Here is a 24641-nt window from a genome sequence, read left to right as displayed (position 1 = left end):
TCCGTGGTTGTTCAGACACTTTGATGCTCTGGCTGACTCTGAATGCTTTATAGCATCATTAAGTTTAACTGAGTAAATTCAACTGAATCGGAGCTGACATAATTCCATGTGGTTCTCAATCGGTGATCAATGAACTCAGATTGCCTTTTATTTTTATGGAAACAAGCGAATGACGGGGGCTGCTGCAGTAAGGTTACTGTGATTATATGGATGTAGCAGATCCTTGGATAAGAAGTTAGAAAACAGGGAATCAGATAGTTATCTGACTGTTTTGTCTTTTTGACACCAAACATCTAGATCACTGGTTTGCTGAACAACTTTTAAAATTTTTATCCAGATGTTTGACATCAGGCACAACTCACCACCAAACAAGTCAAAAAAGTGCAGATGATCATTTGTCATTTTAGTAGAAGCTGAAATTCACTGTGAAGCATCTCTGCCAGCTGACCTCAGGCAGCGTGGATTATTATTATTATTATTTTTTGTATAGCATCTTTGTGTACAGGAAATCCATTTCTGGAGAGAAGCACTTGCAGGAAGGTCCAAGCATCAGTGATTGTACGGCAAGTTATACCTGTTTTTTTATGCAACATCAAGCAGGAATCTGTGCTGTCCCATGAGGGGCCACCTCCTGGGAACTCTTTTACCTGAGTTTCTTATTCTTTAAGAAGTTGTGAGTTACTTGTCAAGAATTCTCAAATTTTGACTCAATGGTTCCATGGGAACAATGCATATTCTCACTCTGAATGATGAACCCTGTTGGTTTCACAGATTGCTAGGGCTGCTTTTAAGAACTCCTTTTCTCTAAAGCAGGCACAAACAGGGAAGATAGGTGGGTCTCCTTGTTCCTTACTCACCTACCCCTGCCCAGGGAATGGGCTCAGGGAAGACCAGACCTGCCTTCTGATCCTACATGTCCATGTCTGCCCTGTATTTGACTTGCCAGTCAAGCTAAGCAGCCTGGAAATAGACTTGCTGTCTTCAGCAGAAATGGTTGACAGTTATTTTCTATGGGGTGGAATAATAGGGACCTGCCTAATCCCATGGGAACATCATCTTCCCTATGCTGGGGAGAAGAGGTAATATCCAATTTGGGAGGCCTGGTTCTTGGTTACTTAGATCGAAACTTCTATTCCACTTTGCTTGGATGGAGAGAAACAGTTCTATTTGTGAATCCGATTCCCTTCCTGTGTTTTGTGAATACTTCCAATAGGTGGTTACAAAGTTTACTTCCTAAGCTCCTTGTTCTGTGATTTCTTTCCTTTATACATACATTTTTAACTTCTAAGAATAGGGAGGTTTGAGGTAAAATAAGATCTGATTAAGGCAAACTTGAAGTCTGCAGCCCAAAAAAGGTCATTGTCAAATGAGATCCAGTAGAACAGGGATCAGCAATCTGTAGCACATGTGTCAATTTCAGTATGCACACTTTTTTCATAAATAAAGTTTTGTAGAAATACTGTCATACCTGTCATTGTCCATAGCTTCTTTCACCCTATAATGTCAGAGCTGAATAGTTGAAACAGCGACCACATGATGTGCACCGCCTACTATCTGATTCCTGATAGAAAAAGTTAGACAACCCCTGCATTTGGAGCAAATTTTTATTTGGCCATCTCCAGGAACCTACATAGGAAACATATATAGGGTTCAAAAAATCCAAAGGACTATTATTCTGAAATATGAACTATGGGCCAAATAGCTAAGTAGTAGAACTTTGTTGCTATGCATTGTGAGGATCTTGCACACAGTAGGTACTTGTGGCATGAATGATTATATATTTCTAGATGAATGACTTATGGTGTGGGTTCCATTTACCCATTTATAAAATCAATGTGTTTTATTTAATCTCTAAGGATCCTTCTTGCATGACCATTCTACATAATATTAGCAACAGAGGTGATGAGGCAAACGTAAACACTTTTGATTCTCTGCATCCCAGTGTGCCAATGTGACAGCCACAGTCTCTTGAATCACCATCAGTCAGATTTATTTAGCATCAGCTAGAATTATCAGGCAGGTACAAAAAGCATGACCATCTGCTGTCACAGTGCTATCAAGAATCTTACCTGGAGAGAAAAAAGGGGATTTAAGAGTTGAGAGCATCAAAGTTGTGCTTCGTGCTTGTTCTGAGTTGGCTTATGGAAGTGGGGTTGAAGAACATACTGTTTATTGTTTGTGTTCAGCAACATTTGAGACTTCCTCGTGTGTGGGTGCAATTTTGGGCATGTTCCAGATGTGCGGGGCTAGGGTTAACAGTGTCCTGTGATGACCTGCTGTGAGTGCCTTCACTCATGTACCAAAATCATAGGCGAAAATCACACTTCCACTGGTTTCCAAAATTACTCTTTAGGGAGTTGGAGAGCTATGGATGAATTACTTGGAGGGGCGGAGATGATGGTGATCATCTAGCTCTTATTGTCCTCCTTCCATCCCCCAGGGAAAAAAAGTGTAAAACATGTGATCCTGAAAGAAATGTTCATGCTTTATGATATGATTAAGGTAGCTGACTCCCAATTCAAAGCATATACTATGCCACCCTTCAGGAACTGGAGTTCCCGCAGTCCCCCTTTCCTGAGAAGACAGCCGGGGTTTCTCTCAGCTCAGCTCCACAGATTTGACCATGGGGTTATCATTTATTAATTTAGACATTTTAGAGGGAGGCACGCTGTCTCTGCTGAGGTGTGAGCAGAGCCCCAGCCTCAGCCTCCACATCAGAATCCCAGGCTGCACCCAGAGTTTTCCTCTCAGGCACTCCAGCCTTCAGAGTGCTGGGATTCAGACGGAGCAGCCCTGCCTGCCTCCCATCTGTGGTAAGTGACTTACTCTCTATGGCAGGATGGGATGGCTGAAAGCAGGCAGGCAGTGAACAACCTGGGGCTGAGGAGGGGGAAAGCCCTTCACAAGCTCTTGTCTCCCATGTGCAGGACACAGGTCACTTTTTTCCATTTGGGAAGAGAAGGGTAAGAGGAACAGGATGGGACTGACACTGGCATGATGCAGTTTGTGCCGCGTTCTGACTCTTGTACCTTTAAGTTCCAATTTGGAATCGGTTTGACTTTAATTTAGAGATCCATGATGGTGGTGAGAATGTCCTTAATGAGCGTCACAAGTTTAAATGGCCTTTCCCAGCAGACACAGGCTGTAGGGCTAGTGGGCACGGACAGACAGATAGACACAGGAATGTTGCATAAATAGACTGTCTGGTCCTCATGGCTGAAGGGCAGCCTTTGTTCCTTTTCAGACTTTTTGTTTCTGACAGTTCTAATTCTTATTAGAACTTTTGAGAACCATTACTCAAAAACAAAAAGCAGAGGGATTGCTTTTTGATCTGCAAATCAAAAGCATGAATTTGGCTAATATTGCATTTCAGTAAAGTGGCATCATTGGGTCAAGGGAGAGCATTATGCTGAATTTTCCTGAATGCTGAATTTTTTTTATCAGTTGCCTTTATTATTCTGTTTTTAAAAGTAAATGGACAAACTATATGATTGTAAACCTTTCCTATTCCTGTATATGTAGATCTTTATATGTCTCAATAATATATATCATCATTCATCAAATTTATTTTTCAGATGCATTTTGTCACAGATTTATGCAATACTGTACCTATTAATTTGAATCAAATTGATTTAAACTTTAAAACAATAGCTGTATGACTATTTCTCCTACTCACCAGGGTGGGCTTAGATTTCATGTGCAATCAAGGTAAAGTCTTAGTGTAGAAGTTTTTTTTTTAATAAGAAATGAGACTGTTTCTGTAGCTTGGAAGTGAAGATGCTAATATTTGGTCTCACAAAATTGGACATAATTTAAAACTTCAACATGCTTTCTTGCTTGTTTTATTTGTAAATATTGTTCCTGGCTTTGAGAACTTCAGAGCTTTTCCTATTTTTTTTTTGTTTGCTTCACAACTCCTTAGGAATGTGAAAATGGAAAGGTAATAAAGGAAAATCTTTTCAAGTTAAAACATGATTCATAAAGGTGACAGCCATGCCATATGTGAAGAGTGATTAACAGCTGCAGAGTCTGCAAACAGCTTTTTAAAAAGTTCTTGATAAAGCAGAGTTTCCCATTATTTCACGTTTTGGTGGTTGCTCAAGTGCATCGCCCTAATTTTTCTAAGCTTCATTTTATTCTGTAGCAATCGAATCACTCTTCAGGTCCCAGCAGTGCTATATTAGGGCATGCTTAAATATTTCATGTATATCCCTGGTTATTCTTTCAGTGATATTTTCAATTTCATGACAATGATGTGGTATATTAAAGCCATAATCTCCTCTAAAGCTGCCCATTTTATTTCTGCAGCATGAGTTTGGATAGGCAGATATGAGAGCATTTCCAAGGCTTGCCCATTTGGAACTGGTTTGCTTTAATGTAGAGAGTTGTGATGGTGGTGGAAATGTGCTTAATGAAGTGTTACAAGTTTAAATGGTCTTTCCTAGCAGACACAGGCTGTAGAGCTGGTGGACACAGACAGATAGACATAAAGATGAGGGGTGCTAGGGGAAGAAAGTCCCTACTTCAAAATTCAGTTGTCATTTTAGCAAAATAGGTTAATTCTAGAAAATGCATTTTCATGAAACTCAGTTGGCAAATTAATCAATCAATCACTCTTTTCCTGATTAGCAAACCCCTGACAACTTGTTTTGCTTCTCCTCAGGAGTACAGGATAGTAGTTTTAAAATATTGTTCATGCCACAGTTCCCTTGGAGAAACTGCTAAAAACTATGGACTCTCTAACCAGAAAAATCAAGCCCACATAATTGTGTGCATCTGATTTTGGGGGTTTATGGACATCCCTAAAGCATACACCTTCTTTTCCCATCAAGAACTCCTTCTTGGTCTCAGCAATAGATGTCTTCTATGTGGCAAAATTCTTTTTTAAAAATATATACATTAACACTCACACACTATGGCATTTCTGTTAGAGGGAAAAGGGAGCAAATGGAGACGTCTTGGGTAGGCTCTTTTTTAGGATTGCCACAAAGAGTTGTACATTTGCCAAGATTTGGGCATCCAACCTTCCTGTGTTGTCTGGGGGCACACTCTGAGTTAAGCATCTGGGTCTTTAGGGGTGGGTGGAGGAGGAGTGATAGCAGCGCCTCAGGGAGTTGGCAGTGAGGGAGGCATGGCTGTGTGCCAATGAGTATCCTCAAAGATTCTCCCCTGCCCCCACCCCGTGGAGCCTCTGAGCCCTGATTCCCTGATGGGCTGCCCAGGAAGCCGGTGGGCTGAGCATGTCATGTGATGCCTTGGCACTAATAAGAGGAGAAGGCCTCCCACTGTAACTCCTGTTGGAGAGCCAGTGACATCCCAGGCTTTTGCCCAAATGTCCTTGAGTTCTACACCCTGAGCCTTGAAATGCAGCTTTTCTGGGGCTGACTTCCCAGGATCGGTGGTGCTGTACTTTCAGGAGATGGTGTTTGCTGGCCAGTGAAGCACAAAATCAGAGTGAATGTGGTTCACATACAGCTTTATGTAGGTGCATCAACGAGCCTGGAACTAGGTGCCGCGTGCCCTCTAAGACACCAAGAGCTGTTTTGGAAATAGAAAGGGAACAAGTATATAAAAATGGAAGATCCAGAAATACAAGGGTAAGACTTGTCCTTTATTCTTTCTTTTCCTCTTTTTTTCCATTCTCCCTACTCTTCTTTTCATCCTTTCTTCCACTCCTTTTTAATCTCTCCTTCCATTTTCCTTTCCATCCTTCCTTCCTTCTATTCTTCTCTCCTTCTCTTTCTTCCCTTCTCCCATCTTCTCTCACTCCTCCCTTCTCGTCTCCACTTTCTTCTCTTTTATCATTTCCTTTCGTCTTTTCTTCCTTTATATCCATCTGCTCATTCCTTACCGCCTTTCTTCAATTCAACAGACATTTTCAGTTGTTTACAATGTACTGTTTCTTATTAGCTTGTGTGGAATTTTGATTACTTTTCCTTCACAACAGGTCTACCTTCCGGCTACCGAGGGACATTTTTGTCCTGCATTACCTTTCCCCAGCTCCTTCTTTCTTCTTTGCTTGCCTTCTTCAGTCATGTGATCGGCTAGCATATATTGAACACCTACCACATGCAATTTGCTGCCTTAGAGAAAAAAATCTAAAATAGTGATGGACTTCACTCTGAGGAAGGTTAAAATTAAATTTAAGAATTGAGGCACACACATGTGAAAAGGCGATAATAGTGTTATAGTTACATGATGTCACCAAACGGGAATGTGAGATGATGCAAGACAGTGTGAATATGACTGCTAGATGAATGAAGGAGAAGCCTTTTGAGTCCTGAGAACGGACCAATTTGTGAGATGGGTGGGTTTGAGAAAGACTTATAGAGAAGGAGTGTAAACTAGGTTTCCAAATAGGATTTTAATATTCAAAGAGGAGAGAAAATTTCAATCCAGGAATTGATGTAAATAAAAGTGCAGTGGTCTTTATTTTTGTTACCCCAGTTTTTCAAGGTAAAGTTCTAGGAGAACCTGTTTTTCTCTCTCAGGGTTCCTCTGACTTCTTCACTCCTGGACACTGCCATCTCCTCTTCAGTGTCCCCCAAATGCCATTTCTCTTCAGCTGGTGATGGGCTCAGGGGAGCCATCTAGTCTATCTCAGACCCATTCTTGATCAGTAGATTGGTCACTTTATGTTGCAGGCAAAAACCTGCTGACAGTGGAAAGCTAAGTTGAAGAGAGAATGTTGAAATATAAGTCCTAGATCGGTGGTTGAAATTCCAAACTTTGATTTTTGTAAGATCTAGGGTAAGCCAAAGCATGCTTCTGAGGCTAATGGTCTGACACAATGGATATCTCAGAGAGCCTGGGAGTCAAGAATTTTGTTTGGAATTCCTAGGTTAAGTGGTCTAGTATGATTGAGTTCAATCCAGGGTGTAATACGTGGCATGCTAGTGAATTTTTGCTTTATTTGTATTGCACAGCTCAGGATTGAAAGAATCTTAGAAGTTATCTTGTCTTTTACATGGTCCAATTATATAGTCTGGAAAAGTCTCCAATTTTCTTACTCATTGATATGTACATTTATTTCACCTGTGTTTTTGGATGTTTTCATAGCAAATATATGGTTATAAGCTGAAACCAATTCAAATCATATAGTTTCAATATCCCCAATCCATGGGGGATATTTTCAGGTGTCTGAGAAGCCCCAATTCTTGGTTTATGTCTGAATCTTTTATGGAAATGACTTGCATAAAATCCAGCTGAGATGCTGTGTTTTCAGCCTAGCTGTAGAAGTTGAAGATTCTGTTTATTCCCTCTGAGGCTGGCATTTCTCTGTGATTGTTCCATTTGATCCCTTCAATGGCTTAGCCTCATCAGCAGCATTGCTTGGGAGATATAGGTTGTTGAGGTCCCTCTGCTTGTGGCCTTTTGATTTTTGTCCTCGAGTAAAGAAAACAATCCTTTTATCAAATATTTGCCAGCTGCTTAGGATACACATTTCTTAATTGGTACGTTTTGACTGATTATTGAAAAGTTTACATTCCGACATCATATCGTACATGATATATGTGTTGGGTGTGTGTGTGTGTGAGTGTGTATGTCTAAGGAATTAGAAGAGAGGACTCTTTTTCCTTCTAAGGACAGCAGTTGATTCTTAGAGTCTATTGGAGCTTTCCTTCCCTTCTTTTATCAGGTGAAACTTGGTTGAAAGGGTTACCTTCTAGCAGAAAGGAAGGGGGAAGATATCCCTGCTGGTAAATGTAAGCCTCACTGTAAGCTCTCCTAGAATGCTGTTGTCAAAAGGAAATTTTGATATTATTTTATTTAACTCTCTGTGTCATAAATAAGAAAAACCTAAGCCCAGAGATGTGCAATAATTTGAGCCAATAAATACGAAAAACCTAAGCCCAGAGATGCGCAATAATTTGAGCCAAATTATCTTTGCAGCAGATTAAAGATAAACCAGGATCAGAGTATAGCTTCTTTGACTCTGAAATAATTAGATGCAGAGAATCTTTGTAACCTATTATAAAAATATGTTAGGCAAAGAATGCAATGATAAATAAATTATATATTTGAGCAGCAGAATAAATCAAACAGTTTTGTTCCATATTTCATTGGAAGTGATTTAACAGAAGTTTAAAAAGCTTTAAAAATAAGAGATAAAATTAATTTTAAGAATACGGAGATATTTTACAAAAATAATAGGATCCATTTTAAAATATTCTTGGTTAAACAAAAGTCAAATTTTTTCCACACGACTTTCTCCTAACATGATACAATGACTTTGGAAGTATATAATACTAAAATAATTAAAAGCTATCCTATTGCTCAAAAACATTAAATAACTATTTTTTGAATGACAGAAGCCAAGAACACAATATATGAGAAGACAATAGAAATATAACCCTCCTTATATACACCATGGAATGCAATTAAAACTATAATTAGACTACATTTTCTACTCCCAAATGTCAATGTTAAAAAGAACAAAGAGAGAGATTAAAATAGTGTATAGAATTGAAAACATTTTAATGGAAAAAGAAAGAAAAAGTAAAATGGAAATAATCTGGATACTGAGGAGGAAAAAATCAAGTGGTCTGATGAACAAAGTCATAATTTCTAGCCCAAGCTTGATAGTGCCTCTTTCTTTCCCTCCTCCTTCTCAGGCGACCCTAGCCCTTACCTTGGTCACTAGGAAAGTCAGGGTGCTTGTTCCCTGCCCTTCTCAGAAACAGGATCTTGGAGAGATAAAGAGATGAGGAGTGGGGGTGGGAGGAGCATTCGGGGGGAGGAGTAGGCTGACCCAGGGGCCATTTGTTCTACCCATGTCCCCTTAGGGAAGGCTCTGAGAGGGTGCTCCATTCCTGGCTGTAGGTATATTCCCAGGGCCTTCCAGCCTGCAGCTATTGAAGGAGGGGCTTTCTTTACAGAGCTGCAGACATGTCTTCCAAGACTCTTCACTGGCAGCTGCCACTCTTAGAGCTCAGCTGTGTTTAGGAGCCCTCAAGAAAGGGTAACATTCTCTACATCATGGGAGAGTGGAGCAGGAGGAGTTTACTGATAATTATGCACAATTTGGCTGAGCTTCAACTCAGACTTTGTTTTTTTCCCTCCTCTCAGAGTCACTACTGACAACCCCAAATACTTATTGATCACCTATATTGGTTGCATTATTGTAAGCAGCATTATACAGAAGTTAGGACCACAGGCTCTAGGGCTGGGATGCCTGAGTGCAAATCTGGGATCCACCACCTCTAGCTGCATTGTTTTGGGCAAGATATACAAACTCTTTGTGTCCCAGTGCCACTATTTGTCAATATGGAATAATAATAATACGAGTTCCCAACTCATAGGTTGTTGTGAGGTTATTAAATGAGAAGGGACTTAAAACATTTTGAATAGTGCCTGGCACTGAATAATTATTCCCAAAATGTTAGCAATTATTATATTATTCTAAAATACTAGGCAAGGATGTAATAATACGAAGAAGTATAAAATGCCATCTTTACTTTGGAGGAATTATGGTCTAATCTGGGGAACTGAACATTTTTTAATTATGAAAAAAAGTTGACCTTGGGTTCTGATAATTAGCAAATGAAGAGTTGTGATGTCTGAAGATATATCATCATGACTTCCTGCTACTGTCTATTGGTTACGGATGAACAGAGGTTTCCTGTTTCCCAATAAAGGGTAAAGCATGTGGTCAATGTAATGTCTTCCAGACCCTAGCCCTCTGGGAAATCTTCCTTGTGTTTTATTCACTCCTAAAAACAACAACCACCAAAACAAAATAAAACTTCTGGTTATTCAGGTATAACTCAATGTAATTGCCTAAATAAATACAAGATACATGAATTCTTTTTATTTTTTTTTTTATTTTTGGATGGAGTCTTGCTCTGTTACCCAGGCTGGAGTGCAATGGCGTGATCTTGGTTCACTGCAACCTCCGCCTCTGGGGTCCAAGTTATTCTCCTGCCTCAGCCTCCTGAGTAGCTGGGATTACAGGCGTCCACCCCTATGCCTGGCTAATTTTTGTATTTTTAGTAGAGATGGGGTTTCACCATGTTGGCCAGGCTGGTCTCGATCTCCTGACCTCAGCTGATCCACCCGCCTCAGCCTCCCAAAGTGCTGGGATTACAGGCATGAGCCACTGTGCCCAGCCAAGATACATGAATTCTTAAATATGCCGCTGTTATTAGGACCTTCTCTTTGGTGGTTGTCTTTTTAGTATCCTGAAGAAATGTAAAGGAGACCACCTGACTAGCAGACTCTTGGTTTATTAATGTCATAGTACTTAGATGCCATGGAAGCTCGTGTTCGGATATATCTTAGAATGAAGCATCCATGCTCCAGGTAAGTCCCTTTTCTTACTGCATTACATCAATCTTCTCAGTTTAATTTTCTTGTCAGCTTAATGATGTCAAGGATAGAATCAGACGAAGGACTTCCCACCATTGCCATCTTACCTGCTAATTTCTATTTGCCCAGGAGCCTCTTGGTGGCTTTCACAACTTGTGTCTATAAGCTGAGCTCAGGTTCTGCCCACCCACACCCAGTACCACCTAGAGCAAGGATCAGCACACTGTGACCAAGGAGCCAAATCTAGTACCACCTTTTTATAAAGAAGGCTAGCTGGGTGCAGTGGCTCACACCTGTAATCCTAGCACTTTGGAAGGCCAAGGTGGTCAGATCACTTGAAGCCAGGAGTTTGAGACCAACCTGGCCAACATGGCGAAACACCGTCTCTACTAAAATTACAAAAATTAGCCAGGTGTCGTGACACATGCCTGTAATTCTAGCTACTCAGGAGTTTGCAGCAGGAGAATCTCCTAAACCTGGGAGGCAGAGATTGCAGTGAGTGGAGATCACACCACTGAACTCCGGCCTGGGTGACAGAGCGAGACTGTCTAAAAAAAAAAAAAAAAAAACCGAAAAAGCAAAAGAAAGCTTTACTGGAATACAAGGGTATAGACCCATGATTTTATATATTGCCTTTGGCTGCTTTTGTGCTACAATGGCAAAATTGAATAGTTGTGACAGGGACCATATGGGCCCCAAAGCCTAAAAAATGTACTATCTGTCCCTTTATAGAAAAAGTTTGCTGACCTGTGACCTAAGGATTAGACATGCCAGTCCCATAAAGGAACAGAAAGAAGTCTTCCCAAGGCAATACAGGGGGCAGAAATCACCAAGGTTGTACAGAAAGGGAAATTCAGAATATGAAAGGATAAGATAAGAGTAATAAGGTTGCCTGTAGAACAAAGGGGATGATGTGTTAACTGGAACACTTTTGACACAGGCTCCTGTTGCTTAAGCTGTGGTATATGTTTCTTCTAATCCCAATTGAAATTGTCCCTCATAATATGATTTCATCACAGAAGTCGCATGCAGTATTACAGTAGTGAAAAATGTTATGAGTTGCTTTGAAATGAGGCCCTATTCTCTCATAGCTATTCTATGCTGGCTGTTTACAATTTCAGAACAAAACTGTCTTTTGGGGTTTGACTTTGCTTTCTTAAATGATGATTCTGAACTAGGCGATTAGGGTTTCCCCTTCTCCAGCTACTAGGGCCTCCTCATTTCTTTGCAGGTACTAGGTTTTTCTGGGCCACCAGCTATGTGTGAAATGTCTCTAAGGAATGTACATGTGGCAATTGTTTGTCATTCCCTTTCCATCATTAAAAGGGCCACAAGGAAAACAGCAACGGAGTGTGAAATCCAAGCTTTTTTACAAGGAATCCTGTGCAAGAGCTCAGGAGCTACTTGTTTTCCATATGTAGTTAATCCTGTCTGTGCAAAGAGGTTGTCAATCTGATCCCAGTTCTCTGCCAACTCGTTTTTGTGATTTTGAGCAAACCCCTTTCTAAAGCACAAGGGATCTATCTACTGTGGGCAAGAGTGCCTCCATCCATGTAGGGTGACTTTGCTAATTTGCACAAAGTCACCCTGTGGGCTAGCAGCAGGCCTATCCCTTCCGTTTCTGAGCTTCAGTTTCACCAGCTAAGAAAAACGGAGGAGATGGTTTCCAAGCTATTTTCTAGCCTTGGAGCTTTAATTTGGAGGTCCTTTGAGACAGTCTGTGCAGGTTGGGTAAGCAGCTGTCTTCATGCTGTGTGGTGCTCCCCTACTGGGGTGCCTTTGAAGCTATCAGGAAAAGCCATGTGCCAGGAAGTTCTTGGGGTTTGGAAAAAAGGGAGCTCTTGAGTTCCCCTGAGGACAGGACTCTAACAACTAGAGGTAAGAGCATTAAGGCAGATATTGGCTATAAAGTGGGAGGAGGGGTGTCAGACCAAAGGCAGATGTGGCTATGTCTGGCCTGATTTTGCTCAGCTTTGGAGCAATGAAGAGAGTCACGGCCCCTCTGACTACATGCACTGTGAGAACATTTGCCTAAGTATCATGTATCGACAATCTTTTCTCCCTGACCGGGCCATCACTGGGGTTATGCCTGGCCACTGAAAATGGGGACCTGGACACAAGTGTCCAGATACCCAGGCTGAGCAAAGCAACAATAATAAATGTCAATTAGGTGCCCTGTGAGCTGTGAGTACATGATGGTGAGGCTCACATTGCAGGAGTCAAGGAACCCTCTAAAGAAAGAGGCCACAACTCTGAGCATTCTTGAGATTTCTGTCAAACTCAAGCTAAAATTTCCTCAGATTACTGAAGCGTTTGGTAGATTTCTCTTAAAAACCATATTTTGTTCTTTTTTCCTCCCACTTTGTTGGACCATAATAATCAGTGCTGGTTATTTGTAGCTGTGTGTAGAGAGGGTGCTAAATGCTTTCTTGTCATCCCATGTAATTTAAACTTCACGCCAGGTTAGGTGTAGCTGGTTCTGTCTGCATTTGGCCAAAGAGGTCTGAGATTCACTGAAGTTAGGCAATCTGCCCAAGGCCATAGAGCTAGAAAGTTCTGCACCTAAGATTTAAACTCAGAATTTATAGCCAGGTGATAGTACTTTTCAAAGCCACGCCCCATGCCTCCCTATACTACCTTGAATGTGGCTAATTTAATTGCTAGTGCAATGAGGCTGCAGGCAAAGAGGGCACTTCCTTATCTGTTTAGAGTTAACATAACCCAAGGGTTCTCAACTTCAGCATGATTGACATTTTGGGCCCTAGAATCATTTGTGTGGCTATCCTGTGCATTATAGGAAGTTTAGTAGCATCCCTGACCTTTACTTACTTGGTCCTAATAGCAGCTTCCCCATCTTTTCCCAGCTCAGTTGTTAACAACTTAAAATATCTCCAGGCTTTGCCAAATACCCCCAGGGGACAAAATTAGTCCTGATTAAGTGAGAGTTACTTACATAACTAAATGTTTACCTGCCACTAAAGAAGAAATCTCTGCATACATAATTTTTTCCACTGGCTCTTCTTTTTCTCCTCTTTTGTACAAAAATTCTGTTATGAATGACCTAGGTCATTCTCCCTGCCTGACTGACATCCTGGAGTGTGTCATTGAAAACCTTCACCTTGCTGGCATCTTCCCAAATTTCTCAGACACCCTCTCTTTGAACCTGGAGCCTCCTGGGGAAGTATTAAGAGCCAACCAGCTATGAAAACAATGTGCTCTTCCCTGTGCTAAATGCCTCTTCTTAGGCAGTAAAATGCTTCAGTGGTATGAACATATGGCATCAACATGGCCTCTGAAAACCATGCTGGGTGTTTAACAAGCATGGAGGGATGGGGACAGACTGTGATGAGCTCTGGAGGCTTACAGAACAGGACCTCCCCTCCCCCAGGAGCAGAGGTTCCTCAGGGATCTTGACTCCACATAGTCCAAGGCTTTGTGGGAAAGAAAGCTAGTGCCTTGAAGCTATTGCATTTTTCCCTTTAATAAAACACCCTGCAGACCCTGACATATGCCACAGAGACAGAGCAGCCATGTGACCCAGTGCCAGCTCTTACCTCTGACTCCAGACAGGCATTCTGCTGAAGTCCACCTTCTATTAGGTAAGAGGATGTGGGCAGCTCCGCAGTGACCCACTGCATTCTGTGTGCATACCCTCCCTCCTGAGGGCAGGGCCCATCAACTTTGAGAGTTCTAGGCCAAAATAAACAGCCTGGAGCATTGGTCACAGAGCAGGTGTCAAGGCTGCTCAGCAGCCTGGTTTAATAATCCCAGGATGCAAAAGGCTAGAAGGATCACTGGCATATTTTTCTAGAAAAGTGGACTGCCTGTGAATTTTTATAATAATGCTTAGAGTGAGACATCTCCTTCTTGAGTGATATCATCAATATGATGTATTGATAATGAATATTTTTATGGGATTTTTTTAAGAAAAAAAACATAAGTTTTTGGAGCTAAATAAAACCACCAGGAAAAAATCATTAGAAGTTTAGGGAGCTCTTCTTCATAAACGAATTTATGGGCATATCTGACTGAACCCATAGCTGACAGTGTAAAATGTACATGTCTGTGCACATTCATGCCCATGTGCACAAATGTGCACATATACTCTTTTCTTCATATGGAAACATCATGGGGCTTCTGGCCAGATGAACCTGTTTAAATTCCAGCTCAGTCACTTCCTGCATGTAAAGCATGGATGAGTTGCTTAAGGTCTCTGAGCTTGTTTCCTTGTCCTTAAAATAGGAATAATAGCTATATTATGGCATTGTGATTAAGGTTAGAAATAATGTATTAGAAGTTGCAAAACATGGAAGGTACTTGATAAATGATATTATTTTTATCAACACAATATCTTCATATGAACCTTAAATAAAACAGATACCAAGTCTGCTCTAGAATTGATATTTTTAGATTACTCTTCAATAGTTAGGTTGTTACACCTAATATTTACTCCATTTCACTCGAGACTGGGTGTGGGTATTCTTTTCATTTTGTATACCTTCATTCAATCCTCATTCAATAAGAAATAATAAGTCATATTCCAAGAAACTGAATTATTCCCATATAACATCTTCAAGACTCCAGCTTTTCATTCGTTCCACATTTATTAGCACCTACTGTGTACCAGACACTGATCTAGGGACTGGGAATTCCACAGTGAAAACAGAGACAAAACCCCCTGCTTTCCAGGAGGTTACATGCACAATGTATTCCAGCCATGCCTCCAACAAAGAAATGTGCCATTCAAATTGGAGCTATCCGTTGTGAACAAACTTTGTGCCACACTCTGTGCTGATTGCTTAGGGAAGACGGGTGCAGTGATGAACAGAAACCCTGGAATATGGCAATGATGGTGGGTGTGTTGGGTAAGTGACACATGAGCAAGTGACTGTGAGACAGAAAATACAAAATCATGACAGGTGTCATGGCAATCCAAGAATTGATTTAGAATAAATTTATGATGAATAATTCATTAAGGCTTACTAAGGAAAGTTGAATACAGTGCTTGGAAACATAGCATGTGAATGTTTTAATGAATGAACTGTTGAATGAAAAAAGAAAAGGGCTGCTGTATATGGTTGTGCAGGTTTCACATGGCACAACTCCAAGGCATACCATTTAAATTGTGGAGATAGTCAACGTGCAACTTACACGTGCAGCAACTCTGCCAAACATTTCACACACACATGTCTCATTTAATACTTCCAACAATTTAATACTTACGTCGTGTTTTCTTCATTTTGCAAGCATGGAGTTGGGGATTCAGTGAGGTTCATAAAGTGAGTCAGTAGGGGTACTCTTACTTGGCATGCAGACATGTCTGACTCCAGAGTTGCTGCTTGGAGAATAGGAGAAAACAGTCCCTTGAAGATTAAACTCGATAATTTGAGTCACGTCTCATCTTTGAACTAAATGCTTAGGTTTCTGGGGTCAAATAGAAGTGAAGACAGGGAAATGATTACTTTTCCAGATTTTGGGCTTCAAGTCATGAACTCTGTAAGACCCTTGCCCTGTTTTCTGTTACTGGAACAACATCATACTCTTAGCTCTTCTTCCTCATTTCTTCAAGAGAAGAATGGATCATACATTCTAGAAAAATCCACCTGGTAGAGGTGCCGAGCACATCACAGTCATCATTAACAAAAAATAAAGGATAACAGCCCTGGACCAGCAGAAATGAGCAGCTGTCATTGTAGGAGCTTTTATTATAGCAGAGGCTCAGCTTCTCAGCAGGGGAATTACATTCAACTCTGATGTGCTGTTTCTTTTAGAACTCATTTTTGATATCATTCCATTCTTGAATCAGCAGCAAATGAGATAATACAGTATCAGGTTGGTGTCTTCTCACATCTAGTTAATTGTGAAATAACAAGTCCTGCTCCACACTGCCCCTTTGCGGTCTGGGCACGTCATGCCCCATTGTGACCTTGGAAATCCAGTTACTTCTGATTGCTCATTGCTTCTCAAGGCAATTTATTTCTCAATCAACTTTTTAACACAACAGCTCAGCCCAGAGAACAACAACAAAAAAAAAAAATGGAAAGAAAGGTTTATGTCAGGTTAAAGAAATATTGTGGATAACAATGAACACAATTTTGTAGTTTCAGGCAACAGAGGATTTCGAGTTGTATGATTTTGGAAGAGGAATGCAGCAGACCTGATTTGGAAACATCTTGCTTGTTATGCTGTAAACTTCTCTCAAAATGTCACAGTCTGTAGATACTTAGAGAGAGCCTAAGTTGTAAACAGGCTTTGCTTCTTCTATGCTGTTCATTTTTCTTAAGGCAAGCGGGGGAGGAGTAAGAAAGATTTCTATTTTCAAGTTATATGCTTGATTTCTTCGCAATGACCCTAAGAGGAAGAAATTATTATCTCAATTTTATTGATGAGGAAACTGAACTCTTCAGAAGTCCTATGGCCCATGGTGGTGTGTCCAGGTTCTTCATCTCTGGATTGACTCCTGCATAGCCATGCTTTTTCCATGATATCATATATTTTGACAGTCAGTGAGGGGCCACTTTCCTTAAATAGAAGGAGGAACAAGTTCTGTGTTAGTAATGGTAATATCCCCTGCAGGTAAATAAAACAACAACAATACGTTGAGATCAGTGAGTAATTACTCTTTGTCAGATGGTGTACTGGATGTTATATTCTCACAGAACTGCAGCAAGGAAGATGCTGTTTTCCTGCCCATTTGACAGCTGATGATGTTGAAGCTCAGAGATGTTAATAACCTCCCCAGGGTCATACGGCTGTTAAAAGTACCCTAATCTTTGTAGTATTATGTTTTGTTTTCTCTGTTAGACTTCAAACTTCCAGGAGGCAAGGACTGTTTCTTATTACAATTCACCCTTGAACAATATGGGTTTGAACTGTGAGGGCTTTTAGAAGTGGATTTTTTTTTCAATTAAATGCAGGATGCAAAACCTGCATATATGGAGGGCTGTCTTTTTTATACGTAGGTTCCAGAGGACCCACTGGGAAACTTGGGTATGTGTGGATTTGGGTATATGTGGGGGTCCTGGAACCAATCTCCTGAAAATACTGGGGAATGACTATAATTTCCTTATCCTGAAAACCCCCTGCAAAGTGGTTTCCCTGTGGTAGGTCCTTAGTAAACACTTGAATAGATGAATGTCAACTGGTCCTGAATTCTGCCCTCCCTCATGCTTTTGGTCCCTTCACACATGTTGACCAATCCTGTATAATCAGGTGAACAGATGGAGAAAAAGGATGTGTTAGTAGATTGTTGTCTTCCTTTTGTAAAGTATAGTAGCCTATAGCTATTATATATATATGATAGAAATATAAACATATATATGTGTGTGTATATATATATATATATGTAAAAATGGCACATTCATTGTTTTGTTGTTTTTTGGTGACTATTAGGATAGGATAGGTCATGCTAACTTGACAGATAATCCCAGTGGCTTAATATAATTGAGTGGCTCTCCAGGGCAATTGTCCTCGGGTATGAGTGGTTCAAGAGACTGCCTTGATCTTTGGCTTTGCCATTTCAAAACAAGGCTTTCTTCATAGTCACCACAGAGAGCAACTGGGTGCTGTTTCTGTTTTGTGCCTGTCATTGAAGAGCCACACGTCAGTTCTGATCACATCTTATTGGCTGAAATTAGTCACATGGCCCCAGTAGTCCACTAAGAAGGTGGAAAAGAGGAATTATCTTTTGCGCCCAGAAGGAGAGAAAAATGGATGTAAGTGAGCTCCAAAAGAATCTATTCTAGTGGTGTTGGTCCTTTATTTTTTTTCTACCTCTGAGTTATAGAAAGGATTTGAGGTAATGGCTATACTAACATGAGATTTCTTCAGAATAGCTTCATGGTCTTGCAGTTCCACTGGGAATGTGCTATTACATTCATTTCCAAATGCTTAATCATAGTGGCTCATGTCCAACTCTGGCTATTTGAAATTTCTTGATGTTGGTTATACCAGTAGCTGTAGTTTTTTAAGGGTAACATATTTCCTGTAAACCATCAGGAATGTTTTAGTCCAGGAAATTGTTTCATTTTCTTTCTTAATACTGTTTCATAGGCTAGCTTAACTTGAGTTCTTGCTTTTTTTTAATGTCAGTGTGAAAACCTTTTTCATCAGATTGTTAAAATCTTCACAATACAATGCTAAGTAAACTTAGCAGAATATAAAACTATATCCATTATGATCCCAAATTTCTCTGTCTTTCTGAAAATTGTTGTCTGCATCTTTCTGTCTCTGTCTCTCCACATGTACATACACACATATGCAGACATACATGCATCCTATACTGGAAATTAATACACCAAAATATTAATATCAGTTATCTCTGAGCTTAAGGGTTATCTTGATTTTCTTCTCTATATGCTTTCCTAAATTTAAAAAAATACCGAAAAATGCACTTTTGTTTTGCTTAGGTGTGTTATAATCAGAAGATACATTTTATATAGACATAGATATAGAATGGATTTTTTAAAGTATCTTTTTTTTTGTAATTTTCACAGAAGAGAATTAAATGATGCTCATTTTAGATTACTTACCTGCTTTGTTGCCTTTTTGAAGCCATTTAGAACTTGGAGACAATGCTGACAGAAGGGTGTGGAGAGCAGGATAGGAAGGAGATGCCATTCAGAGAGGAGGAGACCATCATTTCCATCATGAAATCCAATTTAATCAGGGTCAGCCAGCCCCTGCATTGCTCTCCCCTTCTACTCTTTCAGGTTAGTTAATTTGGGGGCATCTTCTGATGAATGCCATCTTGGCAATTAAAATGCTGATGCCGGCAAGTTTCAGCATCTCAGCTTCCATGGCCCCTAGCTGTCAGCAGCCTTGTCTTTTTAATCAGGATCTATATTGCTCCCTCCTATCAAGTAACTTTTTACTTTCCCAGATCCCAATAAACTTGGATGGAGAAGAGAGACATCAGCTGAATTTTAATTTAATCATTTGCTTCTCAGGAAGCATACTAAAAAGATGGCATTATGATGGTTTGTGTAATATAATTAAAGGACAGTGTGCTTGTTGAGATCTTACTCCCACTGACTCCTCACCCATTGTAGAGCCAGGGTGAGCAGAAGGTCTGTCACCCAGAAGCAGGTGGTGAAGATGGCTTTTCATAGAAGTAGTAGAGAGAGAAGGGCCCTCAGCTGTCAAGGGCATCACACACCTGCTCTCTGAATCATGACAGGAAGGACATCAGAGGTCTACTAGACTGCTCCTCAGGAATAAATTATCTAGGCAAGGTCCTGGGGTCAGCAGAGGGTGAGTAGACTGGTGGGGTCTTTGTGGAAAAGCTGATTAGACCTACAGCTTAAAGCCTCTCTGAAAAGAGAGCATCATCTAAAATAGGCTGAGGAGTTCCTCTCTGTGACAAATAACCCTGTCCTCCCTCATTTGTCCCCTTAACTGCATAGTTTCGCTAAAGAGGCAGCCGTGATGTCGTCTATGTGATCCATGTCAATTCACATGCATATGAATGTAGTGTGTACATTCAATGCATACGCAAGCCATATCAGCTTATATCTGCCAATGATGAGCAAACAAGCAGATTGTGTCTGTGACAATGTGTTTCATTCAGAACTCACAGTTAATTCATTTAACTCTGTTTTTCTTGTACCCTAAAGTGCATATGAATCATCTGGAGATCTTGTTAAAATGCAAATTCTGACTCAGTAGGTCTGGAATGGGGCCTGAGATTCTGCATTTCTACTCAGGTTCCAGGTAATGCTGAGGCTGCTGATCTAAGGACCACACTTTCAGTAGTAAGGACTTAACTGACAGCTGTTGTCTTCATTGGGATCATCAGCCTATCAGAAGGGAAAGGCTTGGCAAAGTTTGGCCTTTTGATCCATTCTTCTATTTAAATTTTTACTTATTACAAAGGATACTTGTTTAAATATGCACTTTGATATGTAAATAACTCTTAAAAGAATTGACTCATGGGTTTTTTGTTTTTGTTTTTGTTTTTTATACCAAGAACAGAAATGTCCAAATGGACACCATCAACTGATTTTCTGTAGATGCAGATGTAACAGAAACATGCCTCCTCACATAAATCCTGCGTCGTATTTTCACAAACTGCAGACTTCCCGAGGACAAGTGTCAATGCTTCAGGCAGACAAATGCTTAATAAAGACTTTCTTGTCATTCTCCACGTTCTTTTAGTGCTATCTTTTTGGATAAACTTGGGAAAAAAGAAGAAATGTATTTGAGTAAGATGTGGCAAGAAAAATTAGAGAAAATCCTCTGGAACTTCACTGCCTTGTATTCTTGTTGAAATCAGAGTTCAACTCCTTACAAGAGTTTCATAAAAGTGACAAGTCAGCAACACATTAATGAGAGCCTTAGTTCCTGTCACTGGCCTTTTCTTCTTCTGAGGCTTTCTGCCAAGACATGGGTTTAATTTAATATCTCCATCTCCGCAGCAATTGGTCTTTGACCTTTGAGATTATTCTGAATGCCATGGTGTACTATTGAGATGATAAATGGGGCATATAAGGGGACTCAAGTAAGCAGACATGGGGGCTATCACCATAGTGGGTGTGGGTGCCAGAGGTGATGATAAGATTGGCAGCCTAACAGATTTTTATTAGCTGGTGCTACTGGGTCTGTGATGATATCATCCTTCGGAAAGGAGCCTGGGACTCACTGGGAACAACATAACCTGGTTAAGGAAAATAAAAGTGTTTGGAAAGGATCATAAATAGGAAAAAAACACAAAACCCCTACTCAGCAGCAGCTGATCTAGGGAAGTTAGGAAAAGAAATTTTGTTGTATATTGGTTACCAGAATTAATGTCAAATGATTTATTACACTGAGCAAAGCTTAAAAAGCTACTGTAATTTGAAGGGACTCAGTGGATATGGATTTTGACCTTAATTCAGCCCTTTAGTCTCTGGATATTCTCCTTATTTGTGGGGTGGATAGAAAGAGGAAGGCTGAAGGGCCATCTTTTATTCACCTCATGCAGACATGAAGAATCTGTAAGAATTGTTGCTTTGAATCAAATACTCAGTATGGATGGAATTCTTTTTTTCTCCTCTTCCTCTTCATTTTCTTTCTTTCTTTCTTTCTTTCTTTCTTTCTTTCTTTCTTTCTCTCTCTCTCTCTTCTTTCTTTCTTTGTCTCTTTCTTTCTCTCTCTCTCTCTCTCTCTCAGAATTACAAGACTCCTGGCATTTCTTACGGTCCATAACAGCAGGCTTTGAGTTTCTTTGTGATGCATTTGTATGGTCCATTTGTAGCCAGCCAGATTTCCTTTATCATTTCATTTGTCATATATTGATTGAAACAGCAACCTTGCTGACATTATCTACTCATCATACTTGGATAAGAGTTATTCTTTGCCCCTTCATGGAAGTGTTTTATTTTGGTTCTTCTGAATTAAGATTACTCATAATCCTCATCTGTTCGAATAAAGTAATCTTTTGGTTGACCTACCTGACCTTCTATTCTCTAGCCAGCAAACTAAATCATTTGTTAGTCAGGATTTCCTTTAATTTGCCTTGCTTTTTTGATCAGTGATAATATTCAGATCTTTCTCCTTTTCCCTCCTTGTAACTCTTGCATCTACAATATGAAGAGTAGAGAGACCAAAATTGGACATTAAAACAACTTAAACAACTTTGTTTTGACATGGTCTTGACTGGTTTTGTTGAGGGCTTGTTCTGAGTGGATCTAGGCAAGCTTCTTAACATTTCTGTGCCTTAGTTTTCTCATCTGTAAAATGTGGTTGATTCTAGTACACAGCCCACACGATTGACGATTGTGGATATTAAGTGAGATATAATGTATTATCCATTTTCCTTCCTTTTTTTTTTTTTTTTTAAGAAACATGGTCTCACTCCATTGCTCAGGCTGAAGGGCAATGGTGTGATGATAGTGCATTGTATTATTCATTTTTTGATGTCTCTTTAATGTATTTAAAATGCTACTGTTTTAAGACTTTTGTAGTTGTTTATTCTGTCTGCCTGCAATGCTTTTCTCATGATACCCAAATTGTCAGCTCTCTAATTCCTTTGGGTTTTTTACCCAAGAATTTTCTTCTCAACGAGAATTTCCCTTTTCTAAAATTTTCTCTCTTCCTTAACACTTTATGGCCTTCTTCCTTGCTTTATTGTTTGTCCTTAACTCTTACTAGTAACTAATAAATTTGATATTTTATTTATTTATTATTTATTTTATTATTTATTGTTTATCGACTGTTACTTCCTCTCCTCCCCACGAGTAGATCATGAGGTCAAGAAATTTTGTGCTCTGTTTTATTCCTAGCACCTGGGGATAACATAAATATTTGTTAAATTAATGCAATGTGCTTAGCACAGCTTAGCACATAGTAAGTACTTGTTAAGCACCACATTGTGACTGGGAGAACTTATAACACCTTCACTCCATTTAGTATCTAAATTCTATAGCTGAATCCAACTTCGTCTATCTTTCTGGGCCCACTCAGCATTATTCTTGACAGTGTCTTCCTTCCTTAAATCCCATTTTTATGATAGCATTATCTTTTTATCTATCCTATCTTGTTCTCTGATTAGTTCATATGAGTTGGTCCGATCTTCCCAACTATTTTTGCAAGCTTCTTGTTAGCAGGAATAAATGACTCAGACTTTTTTTTTTTTTTTTGCCTATTTCCTTCAGTATAGGGGCACAGTGGATGTACATTGAATGTTGTTGCTAAATCAATCTGCATCAAGAAAATGTTAAATGACTACAGGATTTATCATTTAATTAACTAGAAACCATATAAACAATTGAATGGAGGAAAAGAAATAATCATTTTTAATGAAAAACATGCAGTAAAATGCATTTACCTGTGTGAATTATTTGCCCAGTACTTGTCTCCATCACATTAGTATGCTCTAGCTGCACTAGCCTTCTTTTCTTTTCCAAAGTTTTACTATGAAAAAAATTTGAATGTGAAAAGTTTAAAGGATTTTACAGTAATCCTTTAAACCAGTGCCAGTTCTACCACTAAAATTTTAAATCAATTGCTTTATCATATCATATATCTCTCCATCTACCCACCCTGTTATCTATTAATCCATCATATATTTTGGTGCATTTCAAAGCAAATTGCAGACATCAATACATTTCTCCTTAATTACATCAGTATATATTGAAATAGAGCTTAATATTGCAACAATCTTTCTGATTCTTTTCCAGCATAGAATTATTTTGCCTGTTTTAGAACTTCATATAAATGGAAACATATAGTACGTACTCTCTTTTGAATAAGGCTCATTCACTAAATAGTATTCTTGAGATTCATCTATGTTACTGCATGCTTATTCCTTTTAATTGCTAGATTCTATTCCATGGCATGGATGATCCCCAGTTAGTTTGTCCTTGCACCAGTTGATGGATATTATAAATAAGGCTGCTATTCATACACATTTGTGTACAAAGGCTATCTTTTTTTTTTTTTTTTTTTGCCTTGGATAAATACCTATAATTGAGATTTCTGAGACAGAGGGTGCACTGCCCTTCCTTTTTCTCCTCAAACATACCAAACTTTTCCCTGCATCACACTGCTCTGCACTAGCTCTTTCTTTTGTCTGGAATGCTATTTTCTGTGTATGAAATACTATTGCCCCTTATTATCATGTAACTGCCTCTTTCATGCCCCTCAAATCTTAGCCTCCCCTGCCCACCCATTCTAAAGTAATCACAGTCCCTCTTAAGCATGTGACTCTGTGTTAATTAGCTGCATAGCATTTCTCATCATCCGGTAATTTTGTTTTCACTCATTATAATATAAGCTAGAGATAGGACCTGTTTACTACTATCATTCCGTAATCCAAAATGGTATACAATAGCTAGTTTTAAACAGCCTAGACTATTCTGTGGTGAAAAATAGCATAATATGTAGTAGGTACTCAATAATCATGGGATAAGGAAGCAAATAAAGAATGAACAAATAAAATCTCAATGGCTAAAACCTTACCCATCTTTTTCATTTCTGTATCCTCAGTACCCAACACTAGTAAATGCCCACTATGAATTTGAGAGATGAATAAATAGGAACAGTTTCTCAGTGGGTCAGAAACACTTAAGAAAATGCAACTCTGAAAAATGTTTTCTTTCCTGGCTTGTCATGTGAAGGCAGTTAATCCAATTCCTCAAACACGTTCAATACCTGGGTTAAAATGGGTCACAGCTGGGGATTCGCAGCATCCATCCTCTCTGATGTTCAGAGAGAAATTGCTAGAGGCAAACTGGAAAATACATTTTTAAGCTCATGTGAACAGACTGGCTCATTAATCTGCTGTTTAGTGGTGCTAAAATGTATTCCTGTAGATTAGTTTTCTGGTAGTCATTCTAATTAAGGAGGTAAGGTTG

General features: G+C 39.6%; 1 protein-coding gene across 6 annotated transcripts in view; it reads left to right on the top strand.

Moving 5' to 3' along the window:
* Positions 1-24641, top strand: part of CPNE4 (copine 4) — a 752097-nt gene that overhangs the window by 261799 nt on the left and 465657 nt on the right. The window contains exon 1 of one of the 6 annotated variants that reach the window (XM_054681029.2): positions 5535-5597. The exons of the other annotated variants lie outside the window; for them this stretch is intronic. Within the exon in view, the coding sequence (XP_054537004.1) occupies positions 5575-5597 (23 nt within the window). The 5' untranslated portion in view covers positions 5535-5574. Of the gene's footprint in view, positions 1-5534; positions 5598-24641 lie in introns of those variants that run through there. 6 annotated transcript variants of the gene reach the window in all.

The sequence above is a fragment of the Pan troglodytes genome, chromosome 2 (assembly GCF_028858775.2).
Source record: "Pan troglodytes isolate AG18354 chromosome 2, NHGRI_mPanTro3-v2.0_pri, whole genome shotgun sequence".
NCBI lineage: Eukaryota > Metazoa > Chordata > Mammalia > Primates > Hominidae > Pan > Pan troglodytes.
The sequence above is the reverse complement of the archived record's forward strand: the minus strand, read 5'-3'. Positions and strand labels throughout refer to the sequence as shown.